Here is a 19359-nt window from a genome sequence, read left to right as displayed (position 1 = left end):
CCAGGGCAGATTGGCAGAGGCCCTGGAGGTTTTTCGCCTTCCTCTGCAGCATGGGGCACAGGTCACTTGCTGGAGGATTCTCTGCAGCTTGAGGTCTTCAAACCACAATTTGAGGACTTCAATAACTCAGAGATAGGTTAGGGGTTTGTTATAGAAGTGGATGGGTGAGATTCTGTGGCCTGCATTGTGCAGGAGGTCAGACTAGATTATCATAATGGTCCCTTCTTACCTTAAAGTCTATGAGTCTATAACAAAGGTTATAACGTAAGGAATATGTTCCTCCTATTTGTATGCATGTATCATTCTTGTATCTGAAGCTATAAATATGAAGTATAACTCTGAGGTCCTATTGTAATGATGCAAAGTGTGGGCCATTAATGGTGGTTTAGAATCTTGATGGCTCCCATTGACTAGGATGACTGGTTGTAAATGGTTTATTTACCTGAAAGCCTTCCTGTGTCTATGTGGGTCAACCCAGGAAGAACGAAGCCTAGGGGTCTTACTGGGACATGTGACCATGTCACATGGTATTGGAATCCATCTTAATCCTTGTACTTTTCCATTGATGAGGTGGGGATGGGGACCAGAGAGACAAAAGATTCCATCCTTGTGCCAAAGCTATAACAGGGGTTGGAGCAGGACAAAGGGGGCTGCCAGCCATGAGAAGACTCCTGCGTACCACCTGGGATGTCTGCTGGAACTAACAAGGATTGTACCAGGGGAAAGGATTGGGCCCTGACTAGGAAGGAGTCTAGTTTGTAACAGAAGCTTATTGGAACATCTCTGAGGGTGCGATATTACCTGTAATCAGTTTCTTAATGTATTAGGCTTAGACTTGCGTGTTTTTGCTTTATTTTGCTTGGTGACTTACTTTGTTCTGTTATTACTTGAAACCACTTAAATCCTACTTTTTATACTTAATAAAATCACTTTTGTTTGTTAATAAACCCAAAGTAAGTGATTAACACCTGGGGGAGCAAACAGTTGTGCATAACTCTCTATCAGTGTAATAGGGGGTGGACAATTTATGAATTTACCCTGTATAAATTTTATACAGAGTAAAATCAATTTATTTGGGGTTTGGATCTCATTGGGAACTGGGTGTCTGGGTGCTGGAAACAGGTAACCTGATGAGCTGTTTTCAGTTAAGTCTGCAGCTTTGGGGGCATGGACCAGACCCTGGGTCTGTGTTGCAACAGGCTAGCGTGTCTGGCTCAGCAAGGCAGGGTTCTGGAGTCCCAGGCTGGCAGGGAAAATGGGCTCAGAGGTAATTTCAGCACGTCAGGTGACAGTCCGAAGGGGATCTCTGTGACTGAACCCATCACAGTAGGTTTTATCTCTGAAAAGGTCCTTAGTCCCTGATAACTGCCAGTACTTGCTTCCAGGCCTACCAATTGTCCCATGGTCTGGGTAATGGCCTTCAGGAACAAAACTTCTGTCAGAGGTTGGCTAGATGGGGCAGGACTATACAATGCCCTTAAATCATCTTCCCTATTTCCCATTCTCTGGAGCAAATGTTGAATTTCTCCTTGAAAATCAGATGACTCATCCTGTGAAGTAGGGACATAACGGGCATTGTGCCTACAGTTTGTAGAGTCCACTGCATCCCCTCTTCGTCCATAATTATTTCACAAGGTACCATCTGAACATCAAACTCATGGACCCAGAATATGAGGCATGCCATTTCTGTTCTTTCTCCTGGTAGGTTCTGCCATGAAAAGTGCCATTCCAAAGGCCGTTACTGTAACTAAAGCCTATACAATTTGTGCTCTAGAGTTACTCTTACTAAAGCCTACCACCACCACTGCCTGGTGTGGGTCTACTCAATCCCCTTCACACCAGTCTAGGACCAGTCTTCTATCCATGCAGACTAACATGGAGGTTAATAGGGACGGGGGGGTTTCTTTTCAAAATCCCAGTGGTGCCTCCAAGAATCTAAGGGGATTTCACAGGTTGTCATACTTCTAAGAGCAGCTAATCATCAAAAGGAACCCTTACCCAATGGCCCTCTGGTTTAGCTGCAGTGAGTTTCAATTTCTTGGGTTCTTAGTCACAATCTGGTGGTGCCTCCACCTGACTATTTCAGGGAGTCAGGAACCCGACCGTACATCCCTATGTGATTTCAATGATCCCTGACCCAGTACTTACTCCTTCGACTAGCCTGATACCTTGTACATACACTCTTCTGAAACCACTGTAATGGACACATCAACAACAAACAGTGCCGGATTTACCATTGCTCCAGGCCCACAATTCAAAGGGGCCCCGGCCAGCTCGCTCTTCTTTGCCCATCGCCCTCTGCTGCAGGCACAGCTGGCAGGAGCTGGGTCCTGCTGGCTCCTGCTGCAGAGCAGGGTCTTCCGGCAGCCAAGCTCCCCCCTCCCCCACCTCTTCCCCTGAGCATGCAGCATTCCTCCCCCTCTCCCTCCCAGCACTTCCCCCGCCACCGAACAGCTGTTTGCCAGCAGGAGGGAGGGGGGAGAGCGGAACTGCAGTGTGCTCCCCATTTGGGGGAGGAGGCAGAGAAGAGGCAGGGTGGGACCTTGGGGAAGGGGGTGGAATCAGGGCATAATACCCCCTCCAGCCCCCTGCCATGAGCCGCTCAGAGCAGGGGGCTGGGAGCACCATCAGGACCCCAGCCCACCCCCCCAACCCTCTGCCCTGACTCCTGCACCCCCTCACACACCTCTCACCCCATGCCCTGACTCCTGCACTCCCCCACAAACCCCAAGACCCCAGCCCTGACTCCTGCAACCCCCCCACACATTCCCACCTCCACCCCTCACACCTAATGCGAGCTGCCCCAAGTAAGTGCTCCACACCTCAACCTCCTTCCCCAACCCTGAGCCCCTTCCCTCACCCTAGCTCCTGGCCAGACCCTGCACCCAAGCCCCAGCCTGCGCCTGCATCCTAACTCCCTCCCAGACCCTGCACCCCCACCCCTGTGCTCAGTGCACTGCCACCCTCAGCTCAGTGCAGAGAGAGACAAAGAGAATGGGCTAGAACCAGGGAGAAGGTAGGTACCCAGTCTATGTGAGCAGGGGCGGGGGGCAATCCTGTTTACCCCCTCCCCAGCCCTGCTGCGCTTGCAGTTTACCCCGGCCCCTCCCTTGCTCCAGGGACCAACCCTAGCTCCTGCCCCACTGTGCTTTTGCCCCTGGCCCCTTCCTCCAGTTAGCAGGGACTAATCCTCCCCCCATGGCCTCTGTGCTCATCTTGTCCCTGGCCCCTACCTCGCTCCAGCTGGGGACCAATCCTTAAAAAAAAAAAATTGGAGATACACCTACCTCCTAGAACTGGAAGGGACCTTGAAAGGTCATGGAGTCCAGCCCTCTGCCTTCACTAGTAAAGCCAAGTTCTGATTTTTGCCCCAGATCCCTAAGTGGCCCCCTCAAGAAGGGAACTCATAACCCTGGGTTTAGGAGGCCAATGCTCAAACCAGTGAACTATCCTTCTCCCACACCATGCCCTGCTGTCAGCGTGAATAAAAATCAATGACTTTTTTTAAAAAAATTGAAAAATCTGATTTTTTTTATTTAAATCAGATTTTTGAGGGAAAAAAGGTATCTAAAGTTATGTATCTTAATTAAAATGTACATCTCATCATGGAATAGGGATTATAAATTCTAATTCTATAGTATGAGATAATATATTCATGTAATGTTTAAGAAAAGTTTTGTAAATGAGTTCTAATAGTTCATGGGTTAGGGACCCAATCTTATGGGGTTCCAGGGGCTTCTGTATAGATTATTTAGGTTAAACTTTCTATCTACCCAATGGGACTCAGTGCTCAGTCTAGAAGATGCCCTCAAAGATGCTTAGTTTTGCAGTTCTCAAACTGTGGATTTGTGTCTCCAGAAGTAACATGCTTCTTAACAGAAAATAATGTTTTAAATAAATAAATATTATATAGAGGTGAAAAATAATAGACCTCAACCCTATTGTCCCTCTGCAAATTTGTGTACACAGAGTCAATCTTTAAAAGTGAAAAGTTTCAAAAAGTTCAATGAATAGAAGATTGTTGGGGGCAGAATAGGACAAGGAAAAGGATCCCCTGGGAGAATAACATGAGAGGGAAAGGAGTCCAGGAGAGCTGGCTGTATTTTAAAGAATCCTTATTGAGGTTGCAGGAACAAACCATCCCAATGTATAGAAAGAACAGTAAATATGGCAGGCGACCAGCTTGGCTTAACAGTGAAATCCTTGCTGATCTTAAACACAAAAAGAGGCTTACAAGAAGTGGAAGACTGGACAAATGACCAGGGAGGAGTATAAAAATATTGCTCAGGCATGCAGGAGTGAAATCAGGAAGGCCAAATCACACTTGGAGTTGCAGCTAGCCAGAGATGTTAGGAGTAACAAGAAGGGTTTCTTCAAGTATGTTAGCAACAAGAAGAAGGTCAAGGAAAGTGTGGGCCCCTTACTGAATGGGGGAGGCAAACTAGTGACAGAGGATGTGGAAAAAGCTAATGTACTCAATACTTTTTTTGCCTCTGTCTTCACAGACAAGGTCAGCTCCCAGACTGCTGCACTGGGCAGCACAGCATGGGGAGGAGTGACCTCTGTGGAGAAAGAAGTGGTTCAGGACTATTCAGAAAAGGTGGACGAGCACAAGTCCATGGGGCCGGATGCACTGCATTCGATGATGCTAAAGGAGTTAGCAGATGTGGTTGCAGAGCCATTGGCCACTGTCTTTGAAAACTCCTGGTGATCAGGGAGGTCCTGGATGACTGGAAAAAAGGCTACTGTAGTGCCCATCTTTAAAAAAGGGAAGAAGGAGGATCCGGGGAACTACAGGCCAGTCAGGCTCACCTCAGTCCCTGGAAAAATCATGAACCAGGTCCTCAAGGATTCAATTCTGAAGAATTTAGGGGAGAGGAAAGTGATCAGGAACAGTCAGCATGGATTCATCCAGGGCTGACTAACCTAAATGTCTTCAGTGATGAGAAAACTGGGTTTGTGGATGAGGGGAAAGCAGTGGATGTGTTATTCCTTGACTTTAGCAAAGCTTTTGATACCGTCTCCCACAGTATTCTTGCCAGCAAGTTAAAGTAGTATGGGCTAGATGAATGGACTATAAGGTGGATAGAAAGCTGGCTAGATCATCAGGCTCAACGGGTAGTGATCAATGGTTCCATGTCTAGTTGGCAGCTGGTATCAAGCAGAGTGCCCCGAGGGTCAATCTTGGGGCCGGTTTTGTTCAATATCTTCATTAATGATCTGGAAGATGGCATGGACTGCATCCTCAGCAAATTTGCAGATGACACTAAACTGGGAGAAGTGGTAGGTAAGCTGGAGGGTAGGGATAGGATACAGAGGGACCTAGACAAGTTAGAGGATTGGGCCAAAAGAAATCTGATGAGGTTCAACAAGGACAAGTACAGAGGGCCTGCACTTAGGATAGAAGAATCGCATGCACTGCTACAGACTAGGGACTGAATGGCTGGGCAGCAGTTCTGCAGAAAAGGACCTAGGGGTTACAGTGAATGAAAATCTGGATATGACTCGACAGTGTGCCCTTGTTGCCAAGAAGGCTAATTGCATTTTGGGCTGTATAAGTAGGAGCATTGCCAGCAGATTGAGGGACGTGATCATTCCCCTCTATTTGGCATTGGTGAGGCCTCATCTGGAGTACTGTGTCCAGTTTTGGGCCCCACACTACAAGAAGGATGTGGAAAAATTGGAGCGAGTCCAGCAGAGGGCAACAAAAATGATTAGGGGACTGGAACACATGACTTACGAAAAGAGGCTGAGGCAGGATGTTTTTTGCCGGCCCAAGCATGGCAGTCAGGTGGTGTTTCTGCAGGTGATCTGCCGGTCCTGCTCCTTTGGCATCACACCACCGAATTGCCACCGAAGCTGCGAGACCGGTGGACCTCCTGCAGGCATGCCACCAAAGGATGGCTGACTGCTGCCCTCACAGCGACTGGCTGTCCGCCCCTCGCGGCTTGCCATCCCAGGCACACGCTTGCTGCGCTGGTGCCTGGAGCTGCCCCTGGGCTGAGGGAACTGGGATTGTTTAGTCTGCAAAAGAGAAGAATGAGCGGGGATTTGATGATGATTTCAACTACCTGAAAGGGGGTTACAAAGAGGATGGATCTAGACTGTTCTCAGTGGTAGCTGATGACAGAACAAGGAGTAATGGTCTCAAGTTGAAGTGGGGGAGGTTTAGGTTGGATATTAGGAAAAACTTTTTCACTAGAAGGCTAGTGAAGCACTGGAATGGGTTACCTAGGGAGGTAGTGGACTCTCCTTCCTTAGAGGTTTTTAAGGTCAGGCTTGACAAAGCCCTGGCTGGGATGATTTAGTTGGGTTTGGTCCTGCTTTGAGCAGGGGGTGGGACTAGATGACTCCTGAGGTCCCTTCCAACCCAGATATTCTGTGATTCTATGAATCAACACAGTGAAGTGCCTGGGTACTACAAGCCTAAACCCCTGGTCACTAGGGAGAGCAATGTGGGTCCCTGCCCAGACAGCCATGATGTCTAGATGCCTGAGAGGATTCCTTTAGCATACCATGCTGGAGCAGTTACCCTGAAACTGTGACACCCACTAGGAGGGGAGGAGAAATGGGGCACCCAGAACTCTTGGTGGGAGGGAGGGGAAATGGAGGACATGGAGGGAAGTGACAAGGGGGTGCAGACATCCACATGGGGCTGCTTGCATGGTGGCAGGGAGAATGGTGGACCCTAGTAGTGAAGAAGGAGGAATGAGGGGACACAGATTCCCTGGCAGGGAGGAGACTGAGGGAAGTTGCAGGAAGTCTCTGAAATAGAAGGGGATGGGAGGGTGGCACACAGTGAGATTGTGAGGGGGAACAGAAGGATGCAAGTAGCCCCTGGGATGTGCAACGAGCATGGCCTACACAAGCTATGGAGTGTGCAACCCCCTAGCACAATGACATTAATGCTTCTCTGTCTTTACTGGAAATATCTCGCCTGATGTATCCTAGAGTTACTTTTGCCTTTTTTATGGCTGCATCACATGGGTGGCTCATAGTCATCTTGCAATGAACTAATATACTCAGGTCTTTCTCCTCTTCTGTCACGTCCAACTGATAAGACCCCACTTTATGACCCTTCACTTTGTACTATCAACATTTCAACCCATTTTTATTACTCCAGTCCTCTAGGTCATCCAATTCTTCCTGTTTAATACAACAATCCTTCTTTACATTGACAATGTCTCTACATTTGTGCTATCCACAAGTTTCATTAGCTCACTCCTACTTTTTGAAATATAATGATCCCAGTACTGATCTTTGAGTAGCTCCATTATTAACCTTCCTCCAGCCCAACAGTTCTCCCTTCAGCACAACCTGTTGTGATCTCCCATTGGACAGTTCATTATCCACCTTCTAGTTCTTGTATTAATCTCCATATTCTTCAATTTAACTAGTAATTTCACATGTGCTACCATGTCAGATGACTCACTAAAGTCCAGATAGATTAGATCTGCTGAATTTCCCTTGTCTAAGAGCTCAGTTATTTTATCAAAGAAAGGTCTTTAGTAATTTTTTTCTTCAAAATTTGTTTTAAAGCCCTGCATTCTAGTGAGTTAAGATGAAGGGGTCTGTAGTTGCCTGGATCATTTTTTTGCCCTTTCTTAAATATAGGTATGATGATAAGGTACTGCCCCCAGTTTGATAGATTTATTAAAAATCCTTCTTAACTCTTTTTAAAAAAACGTACACACACTCACACGCTCAGCCTGCTCCCACTGAAATTAATGGCAGCAAGACTGAACCCCGAACCAGCCATAACAAAATAGCTAGATATAGTAAATCTAAATGTACAAAGGTAGGGCTGGACTAGGGCTTTATGGAGGTTGGTTGCAACCTTAGCTCTGAACCCACTAGGTGACACTCCCCTGTCCTGCCTGCTGTTGTAAGGATGAGCAGGAGGAGGGCCTAGTGGTGCCTGCTTACAAAGAGGTATTTGATAGTCCAGTGAATGGTGTAGGCAGACATTTCCCTGGGACAAGCAGCAGCAAAAGAACTCCACTGAATTGCAAGGTAACTTCAAACAGCGAGCAGCACAGTCACTGTCCAGCTTTTCCAGAATTACCCCAGAGGCCGAAGGACCAAGGCTCTGCTGTCTTTGCATTTTTGCCTCCTAAAGGAACTGGGCTACAGTGTATTTAAGAGCAGCCGCTGAGTCACTGCAGGAAATGTAGCAAAAGCTGCTAGCGCTCCAAGGGACAGACAGGGCAGGCAGCTTTGCCATGAATTCACGGCTGAGATACCAGGAAGCACTAGGACAATTCTGGATCCAGCTGTGCTGAAACGTCTGGTCTAGAAGACTGACAAGACGAAGTAGGGAGGTGTAGCAAACACCACAGACGGATGCTTTGCCTCGCTGGCTGTGGACAGCATTTGACTGAGACCCTTGGTACACGCATTAGCTGCCGGTACTGGTACAAGATGTTGGTGCAGCAGTACTGAACAACAGACACATCCAAAGGTCCCTGCTACCACTTTCATTCACACCATTTGCCATTTCACATGCTCCTGCTACATATCCATGGGCAAAATCCTGCCCGACATGCCAGGAATCCAATGATACCTGGGTGGCTTACTGTGTAGTATGGAAGGCACTTGAAGAAGGGTTTTCAGTGACTAGGAACCAAGGCATGTGTCTTCAGGAAAATGAATGTGAGTTCTTCATGTTACCCGTGGAATCTGAAGGACATCACAATATTGGTCAATTCAAAACAATTTTTTAGAGGGCTACGGAGTTGTTGCTGTACCTGTGAAGCATGTCAAGCCTGGAGATGGGTGCTCCCTAAAAGGGAGGAGCCCTGCTCAGTGCAGGGGGGGCACTCTGAAGGAGCAGGACTGCAACGAAGAGCCCTTTGGTCCCTGGAAGCAGGGACTGCAGACCAGGGGAAAGGTTTGAGAGCCTTGTCCACCTAGGCCCCCTCAGAAAGAAGAAGTGCCAGGTCGTTTCTCTTTCTTTGGCTATGCTTTTTGTGAGCTGCAGAAGCATGCTGACTTTTTGTTGGCACAAAAGGGGGCTGACGCCTTGAACAAAACAGCTGTGGGGCGGTGCCCTGGACTCTGAGACAGGAGTAGGGGCCACCCTTTCCCTGAGGGGTGCTAGAGACGTATATAGTCTGCTAGGTAGTGCTAGCTGGTTAACGGTGTATTTGTTCCAATATACTGACAATAATCAGAAATGGGAGGTGACGGTACCTGAATACATTTTTGCATAAATCAGGCTTTATTGAGATAATATCTTTAATGTGCACAACTTGCCCTTTCACCATTCAGAGAAACCAGAAAGAGAATCAATCATCTGTATGATAAAGAAATTGAAGAATCACAAAGAGAGGTGCCAGAAGGCAGCCTTCAATCACTAACTTGTAAATCTGCACTCATGGGCTTCAGTTCAGTCTGGACTTTTTTAGCGAGTGGTATTAGCTAATCCTAGTTCTTTTAGCAGTGGCCACTTGCAAGCTAATGCCAGTGTTGGAAGTTTTTGCAAATGGAAGAAAATCGACACAAACACAGGCAAAATGACAGCGGGTGGGCCATGCATTCCAGCCAGCCACAGAGCTAGGCCGTGCATTCCAGCCAGCAAGTGTCAGCAGTGGGTTAGACTGAAAGTAGTGAAGAATCCTTGCCAGCAGCATCCTCAATCCAGCCCTCCAGGGAAATCTCAACTTCCATCATACGGAGTCACTGGATGCTTGTTCTGTGGGGTGAAATGGGCAAGGTGTTAATAAAGCAGAGAAGGCTCCTGGGTGGCTGGGATTGTCCTGGACATGAAATTTCCCCTGAACTATTGTGCATTCTGTCTCTGAGTGAAGCAGTTTTTGGTGCTGAACATTTTTAGAGTATTGGCAGAATATTAGCTTTTCCCCCAGTCCTCTGGGACTTTCCCATTCTTTCTAATATTGTTAAAAATTAAGATCAATGGCTCAGAATGCTTCTTGGCCAATTCTTTTGGAACTCTAGGATGCAAATTCTCTGGTTCTGCAGATTTAAAGAAATTTCTCTTTAGCAGATGTAGTTTCACACCTGCCTAGTTACTGTTGGAATAAAAGGGAAATCGCCGGCACTGTAAAAGTTTGGGTGTCTCTTTCTAAAAGTTATGCTCTAGCTCAATCACAAATTATTGGTGTCACTACAGGACTGATTGGGTAATGGTCTCTGGCCTGTGCTATGCAGGAGATCACACTAGAGGGTGAGGAGGGTCTCTTCTGTCCTTACACATCTATGAATGGGGTACAGTTAGGAGTGATGGGCTGAAATTAAGGGAAAGATTAAGCTGAAGACCAGCGCTAACAGCTCTTCTGCCACCATGCAGACCAGTAAGGCTCAGTTCCCTCCTGCAGCCTTTTCTGCACCACATGAGATTGTCAGGCTCAATGGGTAGTGATCAATGGCTCGATGTTAAGTTAGCAGCTGATATCAAGTGGAGTGCCCCAGAGGTCGGCCCTGGGGCTGGTTTTGTTCAACATCTTCATTAAAGATCTGGACGATGGAATGGATTACACCCTCAGCAAGTTTTCAGATAACACTAAGCTGGGGGGAGAAGTAGATATACTGGCGGGTAGGGATAGGGTTCAGAGTGACCTAGAAAAATTGGAGGTTTGGGCCAAAAGGAATCTGAGGTTCAACAAGGACAAGTGCAAAGTCCTGCACTTAGGACAGAAGAATCCCATGCACTGCTACAGGCTGGGGACCGACTGGCTAAGCGACAGTTCTGCAGAAAAGGACCTGGGGATTACAGTGGATGAGAAGCTGGATATGAGTCAACAGCGTGCCTTTGTTTCCCCTTTATTCGGCACTGCTGAGCCCACATCTGGAGTATTGCGTCCAGTTTTGGGCCCCCCACTACAGAAAGGATGTGGATAAATTGGAGAGAGTCCAGTGGAGGGCAACAAAAATGATTAGGGGGCTGGGGCACATGACTTATGAGAAGAAGTGAGGGAACTGGGGTTATTTAGTCTGCAGAAGAGAAGTGTGTGTGTGTGTAGGGGGTGGGGGATTTGATAGCAGCCTTCAACTACTTGAAGGGGGGTTCCAAAGAGGATGGAGCTCGGCTGTTCTCAGTGGTGGCAGATGACAGAACAAGGAGCAATGGTCTCAAGTTGCAGTGGGGGAGGTCTAGGTTGGATATTAGGAAACACTATTTCACTAAGAGGGTGGTGAAGCACTGGAATGGGTTCCCTGGGGAGGTGGTGGAATTTCCATCTTTAGAGGTTTTTAAGGCCTGGCCACCACTGTCCATGCAGTTGGACTAGATACCTCCTGAGTTCCCTTCCAACCCTAATCTTCTATGATTCTATGACTGGGCACTGAATCAGCATGTTTTGTTCAGATCCCCGCTGACCCAATGGTGAATACACTTCTGCTAACAGGGCCCTGGGCTGGGACCTGGTGAAGTAAAGAGGGTCTGGGACTCCCCACCCCAGCCACTCCCTCCTTTGGCGGTGCCCCCCACAACCATTAGGCCCTTAGGCCCTGCAAGAGAGGGCAGCCGTATTGACCCTGGCCATTAGGCTGTGTGGCCTAAGGCTAAGAGTGTTCAGATGGACTTAGCCACAGGGCTATAACGCCCTTTTCCCCGCCCCAAAGGGGATTGGGGTGTACTTGCCCCATGGCAGTTTCTCACTGCCTTCTGAGCTCAGCAACTGCATGAAGAGCAGCTGGCTGAAGCTGAACCAGGATAATACTGGTGGGAAAGGAAAAGCACTCCTTCTCTATCACAGTCCCAGCCATCTGCCCTCTCACTGCCACTCTGGTCCACAGCCCGGGGTCCTCTTCGATTTATGTAGCAACAGCAACAAAGAAAAAAGCTCCCTGCTGTCTGTGGCTGGCCCGACTGTGCCTGGTGGTAGGAAAGGCAGAGCTGGTCACAATGATGTGCGCACTGTGACACTTAAGCTGGGTATTGCAATTCCTTTTATCTAGGAGGGAAGCTCAAGCCCTGAAGAAAAAACAGCTTGTTAAAAACAGAGCAACCTGGTCGCTCAGCAACACAGGACCCTGGGAACACATCACCCCAACATGCTGTTCTCTGCACTGGCTCCCCATTCAATTCAGAGCCCAGTTCTATGGGATGCTGTCCTGATTTTTCAAGTCCCTGCATGGCACTGGTCCTGGCTCCCTGAGAGATCAGTCACCCTGCTGCAACCAGGGCTCCTCTGACACCTGAATTCCACTGGAACACTAGAGCTGGCCAGAAACAGCAATTCCCGTTTGGGAAAAAAATGACGTCTCTAATTTGTTTGGTTCCAATTCAAAACAAAACCGAGGCCTTTCAAAATCCCCCACACCCAAATATGAGTGCAAGCACCTGCCCACCCCAGGATACCGAGTAGCCTGGTGGTTAGGGCACTCACGTGGGATGAAAACACCCCAGGTTCACATTCCTGATTTGCAGTAGGCGCTTGGATCTTGCACATCCCAGCTGAGTACCCTGACCACCAGCCAACAGAATCAGCCTCTCTAGAGCAATAAACGTAATTTTTTCAATATAAAATGGAACAGCTCCAACACGAGTCATTGAAAGAGAGTAACTCTATGGCCTAGTGGTTAGAGCACTTCCCTGGGATGTGGAAGACCCAAGTCCTTGCTCCTGAGCAAGCTGTTCTGGGGTAGGGCTGGGTCTCTCTCTCTCCAGAAAGCCAGTCCTGGATCTGAGAAACCTTCCTACTGAAAAGTTAGTCAAACCTGTACGTTTCCATGAAGTGGAATGAGTGGATGAGTCTGTGTCTCTTAGGAAGGCAACTGTACGAGTACATGATCCACAGCCATCCCAAGCTAGGGATCTAGGGTTCCCAGTCCAACTCCCACTAGAGTAAATGGAAAGCCTCCCACTGTCTTCAGTGCAGCTGGATCCAGCCTACAGTCTGTGAACAGGGTGGGTGAAGGTCGGGTCATTGGTACCAGGGCCAGGCAGTGACAGAGCCTTAGGGACAAGAGAGTCAATGGGCTTGTGTTCACTAGAAAATCAGGGTGTGACAGAACATGGCCCTGAACTAGTTGGGAGTTGGACTAGATGACCTCCTGAGGTCCCTTCCAACCCTGAGATTCTATGAACATGGTGCTAAAACCAACTTTGCTGTGGGTGTATTCGCCAGTGTGTTGGTTAACACAACTCTGTCAAGCAGTGCTAACATGCCCTCGTGTTATAGTGAAGACAAGCGGGAGCCTATGGGGCAGATGGGAAGATCAAGGTGGGGGATTGGGAGGAAGGATCTGTTGGAGGAAGGGTGGCTGGAAGAGTGAGTTTTTTGGGGGATTGGGGTTGATCTGGGGAGGAAAGGCCAGGGAATGCTGGGGAGGAGTAGCCTCCATGTGGGCCCAGTTGTGTGTGTTTCTCTGGGCACAGTGTCCATTCTGTACCTTCCACTCCCTAGTTACTGCGTTGTCTCCAAGGTGACAAGTCAAGACTGTTGATCACTCTGCAGTTCACAAAGTCCTCAGGATAGCGGTTGACCTTGAACACGTCCCTTGGCACCTCTCTAATGCGAGTGTTATCACAGAGAACCCGTGGCAATGAACTTCTGCTCAGGGCACGGCGCTGCTGTGGAGTGAAAACCCCGGGATTCTCCCACCAGAATCTACAAAGAAGCAGAAAAGCAGCAGTGTTACAGCCCGTGTTTATCCTTCTTGGGAATGAATTTAGTCCTGGCGGGTCATGATTTTGTTTTGTCTCCATTGATATGAAAAGTAGCCTTGCCTGTGAAAAGGAAATACAAGTGGTGGTGTGTGAAATCTGGGACTCATTGTAGTCAGCAGCAAAACTCCCACCAGCTGCAGTGGGGCCACATTTTCAGCTGGTAGTTAAAAAAAAGTGTATTTCTAATGTTAATAAATCTCCTATAACCAAAATGCCTTCAGGATTTCTAGAGAAAGACTGAAGATTCTATACGGATAAGTTCTACTGAAAATGCAAAGAACTTTAGATTGCAAAGTCATGGGCTAAAAAGCTTCTATGGGAATCACAGATGTTCTCTGGCCTGGGCTGTACAGGAGCTCAGACTAGATCAAGGATTCTCAAACTGGGGGTCATTATGCAGGGCGGGGGGGTTGCGAGCTGTCAGCCTCCACCCCAAACTCTGCATTTCCTCCAGCATTTATAATGGTGTTAAATATATAAAAAAGAGTTTTTAATTTATAAGGTGGGTCACACTCAGAGTCTTGCCATGTGAAAGGGGTCACCAGTACAAACATTTGAGAATCACTGGACTAGATGATCACCATGGTCCCTTCTGGTCTTAACATCTCTGAATCTATGCAAAAGTTAGGAAATCCCTGAATTAAGGTTGCCTGCACAGTCTTAACTCTGCCCTTTTGTGTGTATGGGCTGTGTTCGAGACCTTAATTGAATGATCACATACTGTTTAGTCCACAAACGACCCCTGGCTCACTCCAGTAGCAGGAGCCGCGCTAACAGCATGGCAAGGATTCCCCCTCCCTCACCAGCCCAATCAGATCATGGCCCCAACTCCAACAGGAGCAAAGAGACCTCTGGGCCTGTCAGTAAAATGGGCTGATGCCTCCCTGAAACAGGGCGAGTTCCTGGAATGCACTATTCTCTCTTCCGCCCAGTGCTTGGATGGTATGCCATGGGCTAGGCAGGGCTGCACAATGAGTTGGAAAAGATACAAATGTGGTCAAGCAGAGAAACTGCCCACCAGCACGAAAGGGGTTAAAGAGCCATTGGGCCTAGCTAGCCCTGCCTTGTTATACCCGCAGCCAATGCCAGGCCTGGAGGGGAGAGAAAAGGAGGGAGCCTGGCTCAGTTTGGCGAAAAGGCAGGAGCTAGCTGCTCCCTACCTGAGGGAAGGAGCACGAGGCAGCCACCAGGAAGACGGCAGCACCGTCTTCCTCGCTAAAGGAAACGGAGAAAGAGGCCTAGGTGCACCCACCCTGAGAGGAACCCGGGTGACCGAAGTGCAGAGACCTTGTGGGGCTCCTGCTACTGGAGAGGGGGCAGGCATGTGTAGGGGCGTAAGCTGGCTTGAACTGCATGATACTGGGGGCCTTTCTGGGACCCCGTCTCCCTGCAGTGCTATACGTGCTAGTATAAGGGTCATCTGAGGGGAGGGAGAAATGGAACACTTCCCCCCCACAACTCTCAGGCAGGGAGACAATAACTTATCTCCCCACCATCAAGCCTATGGCAGAGGGGACGAGGTAGGGTGGGGAAGACGTTGGCCCTGCTCAGATTCCTCCGGTTTATCACTTGTTACTTTGCCAGACCTGAACCCTGCAGGCTGAGATTCACCAGGCTTGGGCTCTGCCTCAAGCTGGATGGTTTGGTTCCCCTTGAGAACAAGGGAGAACAAACGCTTGTAAGTTATGGAGTTCCTAGCTCTGTGCCCGTCTGTAAGACGGGGCCCATAACACCTTCCTACCTCACTGAGGTGCTGTGAAGATACATTGGTGATACTACGGTCAGTGCCCTGGAACTGCCCATGAAGAAATGACGAATTCTGTATTCAGTGCAAGGTTTGGATGATGTGAGGTGAACATAGCAGGGGCCACACGCTGAACAATAGGGATAAGAAGAAATATTGAACAGCTGCCTCATTCCTGGAGCGCTGTCCGTCCTGTGTTGTTGTTCCCAGAACCCCGACAACACACAATCGTGTAATTAAAAAGACTGTCAAAATGCACACGCACAAGGGTGCTGAGTTAAGATTGCAGGCAGCCTCATTTCTGGCATTTCCTAATGTCCGAGTGTTCGACTTTGCAAACTGCATAACTTTTTTTAATGTAGTATTTTTGCATAGCGTAAATTATGGGAGAATGGTGGTGACATCGTTGTTAAAAGGAAAACTCCGCTGCAACGTTAACAGTCAAATTATACCTGCATTTCTAAGAAATGTTTTGAAATTGGCAATATGCGAAACGGAAATTAAAATTGACATAGTGTTTGCATTTTTCATGTTGGTTTGAAGCAGGCTGGATTCATACACGCAGGATAATGACCACAGAAATTACCACCTTTAAAAGAGATTTAAGGGTGTGTTTCACCTTTCTTCAGAGCCCTCAACAGACTATCCATGCACCAGTGAGTGGAGCTGTCTGGCCACGTAGGGGTTAATCAACTGCCCTTCCCACAGGGGCACCCCTTGAATAACTGTGAATGAAACCCCGGTATTGAGCCGTGGCGCTTGGAACACCAAGCAAGCCCATTGGGTGAGGGAATGGAACAGCACATGACACCAACTGTCATTTGTTCTTTTGTAAATAAAATGGAAGTGGAGATTCACTTTCCAGTCAGCCTACCTGTCCCCATCTCGCAATTTCCTGAACTGAGTTCCAATGATGCAAGCCAGGAGAGGTCCCACTCTGCCATTGGGAACAAACGGCTCTGCCATAGCCCCAATCCATATGTCGATATTGTCTGGTGTCCCGTACAGGTTCATGAACTTCCTGGCCAGCTCAGGATTTCTCAGTACTTTAGAGAGTTCAGCGAAGTTGCGAGGCTGTGAGAGCCCACAGAATTTCCTCCAGGCGTTATACCCTGCAGAACCAGAGCAGAGCAGTCAATACCTCCATCTCCCTCCCATCTGTGCCAGCATCTCCCCATTGTCCTCCATTCTCCACATGCAGCCCGCTTTGCCGTTGCCTACTAGTAACATTTGCTTTGTCCGGGATTTAAAAAAATATTTCTACAGATGTTGATGTGTCATCTAAAATCAGACACTGAATTAACAAAGTTCTGTCTTCACAAACGGGAGTGGGAGTTAAAGCTGAGTTGGAAAGTTCAGTGTCCTACTAACTTTATAACTATGTGCTACTGGGAGTGAATGTATCAATGAGGAATGCAGCACAGGACCTATTATCAATCCCTGTTTTCGGATGCTTGTAACTTTCTGCAGTGTCACCGGGGGGAGGGGCTGGCTTTTCCATGAGCTAGACTGTGTCCATAAGACAAACTCCTTGTTTCAGGGGCAGTGTCTCGCGGGATGCCCCCAAGGCCAGTGCTCCCTCCCTGTGTGCAGGAGGCAGTGACTTCTCCTTGTGTGCCAGCCCCGTTACTCTGAAGGCTCGGGGATGTAAGCAGATGTGTAGCACACCTTGTTGCAGTGCACCAGAGCCAAGCTCTGCAAGATGCAGGGGAGTAAAGGCTGGGTGAAAATCAAACCCTTCATTCAGGCCTTTAACCTGGATACCATCTTCGACTTGATCCACACAGCCCGGCTATCTCTAAATTTTGCTGATTCTTTCTGTAAAACGTCTCTAAGATACGGCCCTTCCTGTCCATCCACACAGCTACAGCTCTCGGCCAGGATCTCCTCATCATGCATCTCAGTTACTGCAGCAGTCTCTTCTCGAGCCTTGACAAATGCAGTCTTGCCCCACTCATAACAATCCAGACTACTTCTGCAAGGATAATTTTCCTAGCTCATTGCTTTAACCATGTCATTCCTCTTTAGATCCCTCCACCGTCTCCCACTCCTCTAATGCATCAAACACAAGCTGCATTTATTCACTTTTATGCCTATCATCAAGGCCTCACCCTGCCTATCATCTCTCATGCACCATCTAGGTGTCAGTTCCTACCTGACTGGCCAATGGCAGCCTCTATTGCCCACTTGTTACATTTTCAAACAAGCACCTTGAAGCTTTCTCTCATGCTGTCCCTTGCACATGGGAGGAGCTCCCTGTCAACATTCTCAAAGCTACCTCATTATCCGCCTTCAAACTCTCCTGAGAGTGAAGCCTACAAAAGCTTGCCAACAGGTAGGCTGCTGCTGTGCTGAGACCCACTGCCTGTCGTGCTGATCAATATTGTCTCGCTGTTTCCTTGTGCTTCCCCAGAGGTACTTCTGTAGCCATCTATTGTCTCATCTTGTACTTAGATTCTTTTTATTCTGTGTTTGTACAGGGCCTAGCACAGGACCCTGGTCCATTACTTGGGCTCCTAGGTTCTACGGTCAAACAAATAACAATAATAATCTGCCAAAGGACATTGTTTTGTTTTTGAAAGTTTGAGCAATTTCTACCAAAAAGTGAAATCCAGATACTATTCCTGCTGGGAAAAATCTAGTCACCACAGTTTTCATGGATTCCAAGGCCAGAAGGGACCCCTGATCATCTAGTCTGACCTCTTGTAGAGACAGGCCAGAAACTTCCCCAAAATAATTTCTTCTGAAGTAGTGTATCATTTAAAAAATCCATCCAACCTTGATTTAAAAGTTGCCAATGATGGAAAATCCACCACAGTCCTTGGTCAAATTGCTCCAATGGTTGATTACCATCACTATTAAAAATGTATGTGTTCTTTCAAATCCAAATTTGTCTAGCTCCAGCTTCCAGACATTAGGACTTGTTATACCTCTGTCTGCCCATTTAAAGAGCCGATTATCAAATTTCTGTTCCCCATGTGGTACTTACAGACTTACAAGTCAATCATTAACCTTCTCGGCATCAAGCTAAATAGATTGAGTTCTTTGACTCTCTCACTATAAGGCAGGTTTTCCAATCCTTCGATCATTCTTATGGCTCTTCTCTGAACTTTCTCCCATTTATCAATGTCCTTCTTGAATTGTGGACACCAGCACCATACACAGTATTCCAGCAGCAGTCGTACCAGTGCCACATACAGAGGTAAAATAACCTCTCTATTACTGTTCAAGATTCCCCTGTTTATGCCTCCTGGGATCTCATTAACTCTCTTGGCCATGGCATTGCACGGGGATCTCACGTTCAGCTGATTGTCCACCATGACCCACAAATCTTTGTCAGAGTTTGAGACAATTACAGCAGAAAATCTCCTGGACATCTTCTCCTTGTTGGGTGCTGAGACACTGTCCTCTCCTACCCCTCTGACTTCAAGCTCGGTGTCCTGTTCAATGGGATGCCCTCTGTCCCTCTGGGGGGTTCCCAGGGCTCTGCCCTTTGCTCATCTCCCTTCACTCCCTGGACAGCCTCACAGGACTCAGCTCTCGTCTGCATGCTGATGGCTCACACAGCTCTCTCTATGCCTTGCCTGTCTCCTGCCATCCAATCCCGCCTCTCGGCCTGGCTCTCTGACATCTCCCTTCGGGTGCCCTGTCATCATCTTACCCTGAACACAGCCAAACCCAAACACCTTCCCTTCCCTCCCAACCTTCCCTCTTCTCCACCACGATCAATAGCCCCCAGCCCCTGTCACTCAGGCCTGCACCTCAGGGGCTATTTCTGACTCCGCCCTTTCCCTTCCTGCCCATTCAAGCCATTTCCAAACTGTGCTGCTTCCTCTTTAGTGTCTCCAAGATCCCGTCTTTTCTTTCCATTCCCACATCAGAACTCTAGTCCAGGTCTTGACGGCTGCACCAGCCTCCCTCTGACCACCCAGACACACCTTTCCTTCTGGCCTGTCAGAATCTAGCAATAGAGCCACCTTCC

General features: G+C 48.2%; 1 protein-coding gene across 1 annotated transcript in view; it reads right to left on the bottom strand.

The window, feature by feature from the left end:
- Window positions 1-9188: 9188 nt before the first annotated feature.
- LOC120387503 (myeloperoxidase-like) overlaps window positions 9189-19359 on the bottom strand; it is a 50357-nt gene continuing 40186 nt past the window's right edge. The window contains exons 10-12 of the mRNA XM_039508347.1: window positions 16252-16489; window positions 13357-13574; window positions 9189-9694 (exon numbers count right to left, since the gene is read on the bottom strand). Of these exons, the coding sequence (XP_039364281.1) occupies window positions 13367-13574; window positions 16252-16489 (446 nt within the window). The 3' untranslated portion in view covers window positions 9189-9694; window positions 13357-13366. The remainder of the gene's footprint in view (window positions 9695-13356; window positions 13575-16251; window positions 16490-19359) is intronic.

This window comes from Mauremys reevesii, linkage group 20, assembly GCF_016161935.1.
Source record: "Mauremys reevesii isolate NIE-2019 linkage group 20, ASM1616193v1, whole genome shotgun sequence".
In the NCBI taxonomy this organism is placed as follows: domain Eukaryota; kingdom Metazoa; phylum Chordata; order Testudines; family Geoemydidae; genus Mauremys; species Mauremys reevesii.
This window is presented reverse-complemented; position numbering and strand designations above follow the sequence as displayed.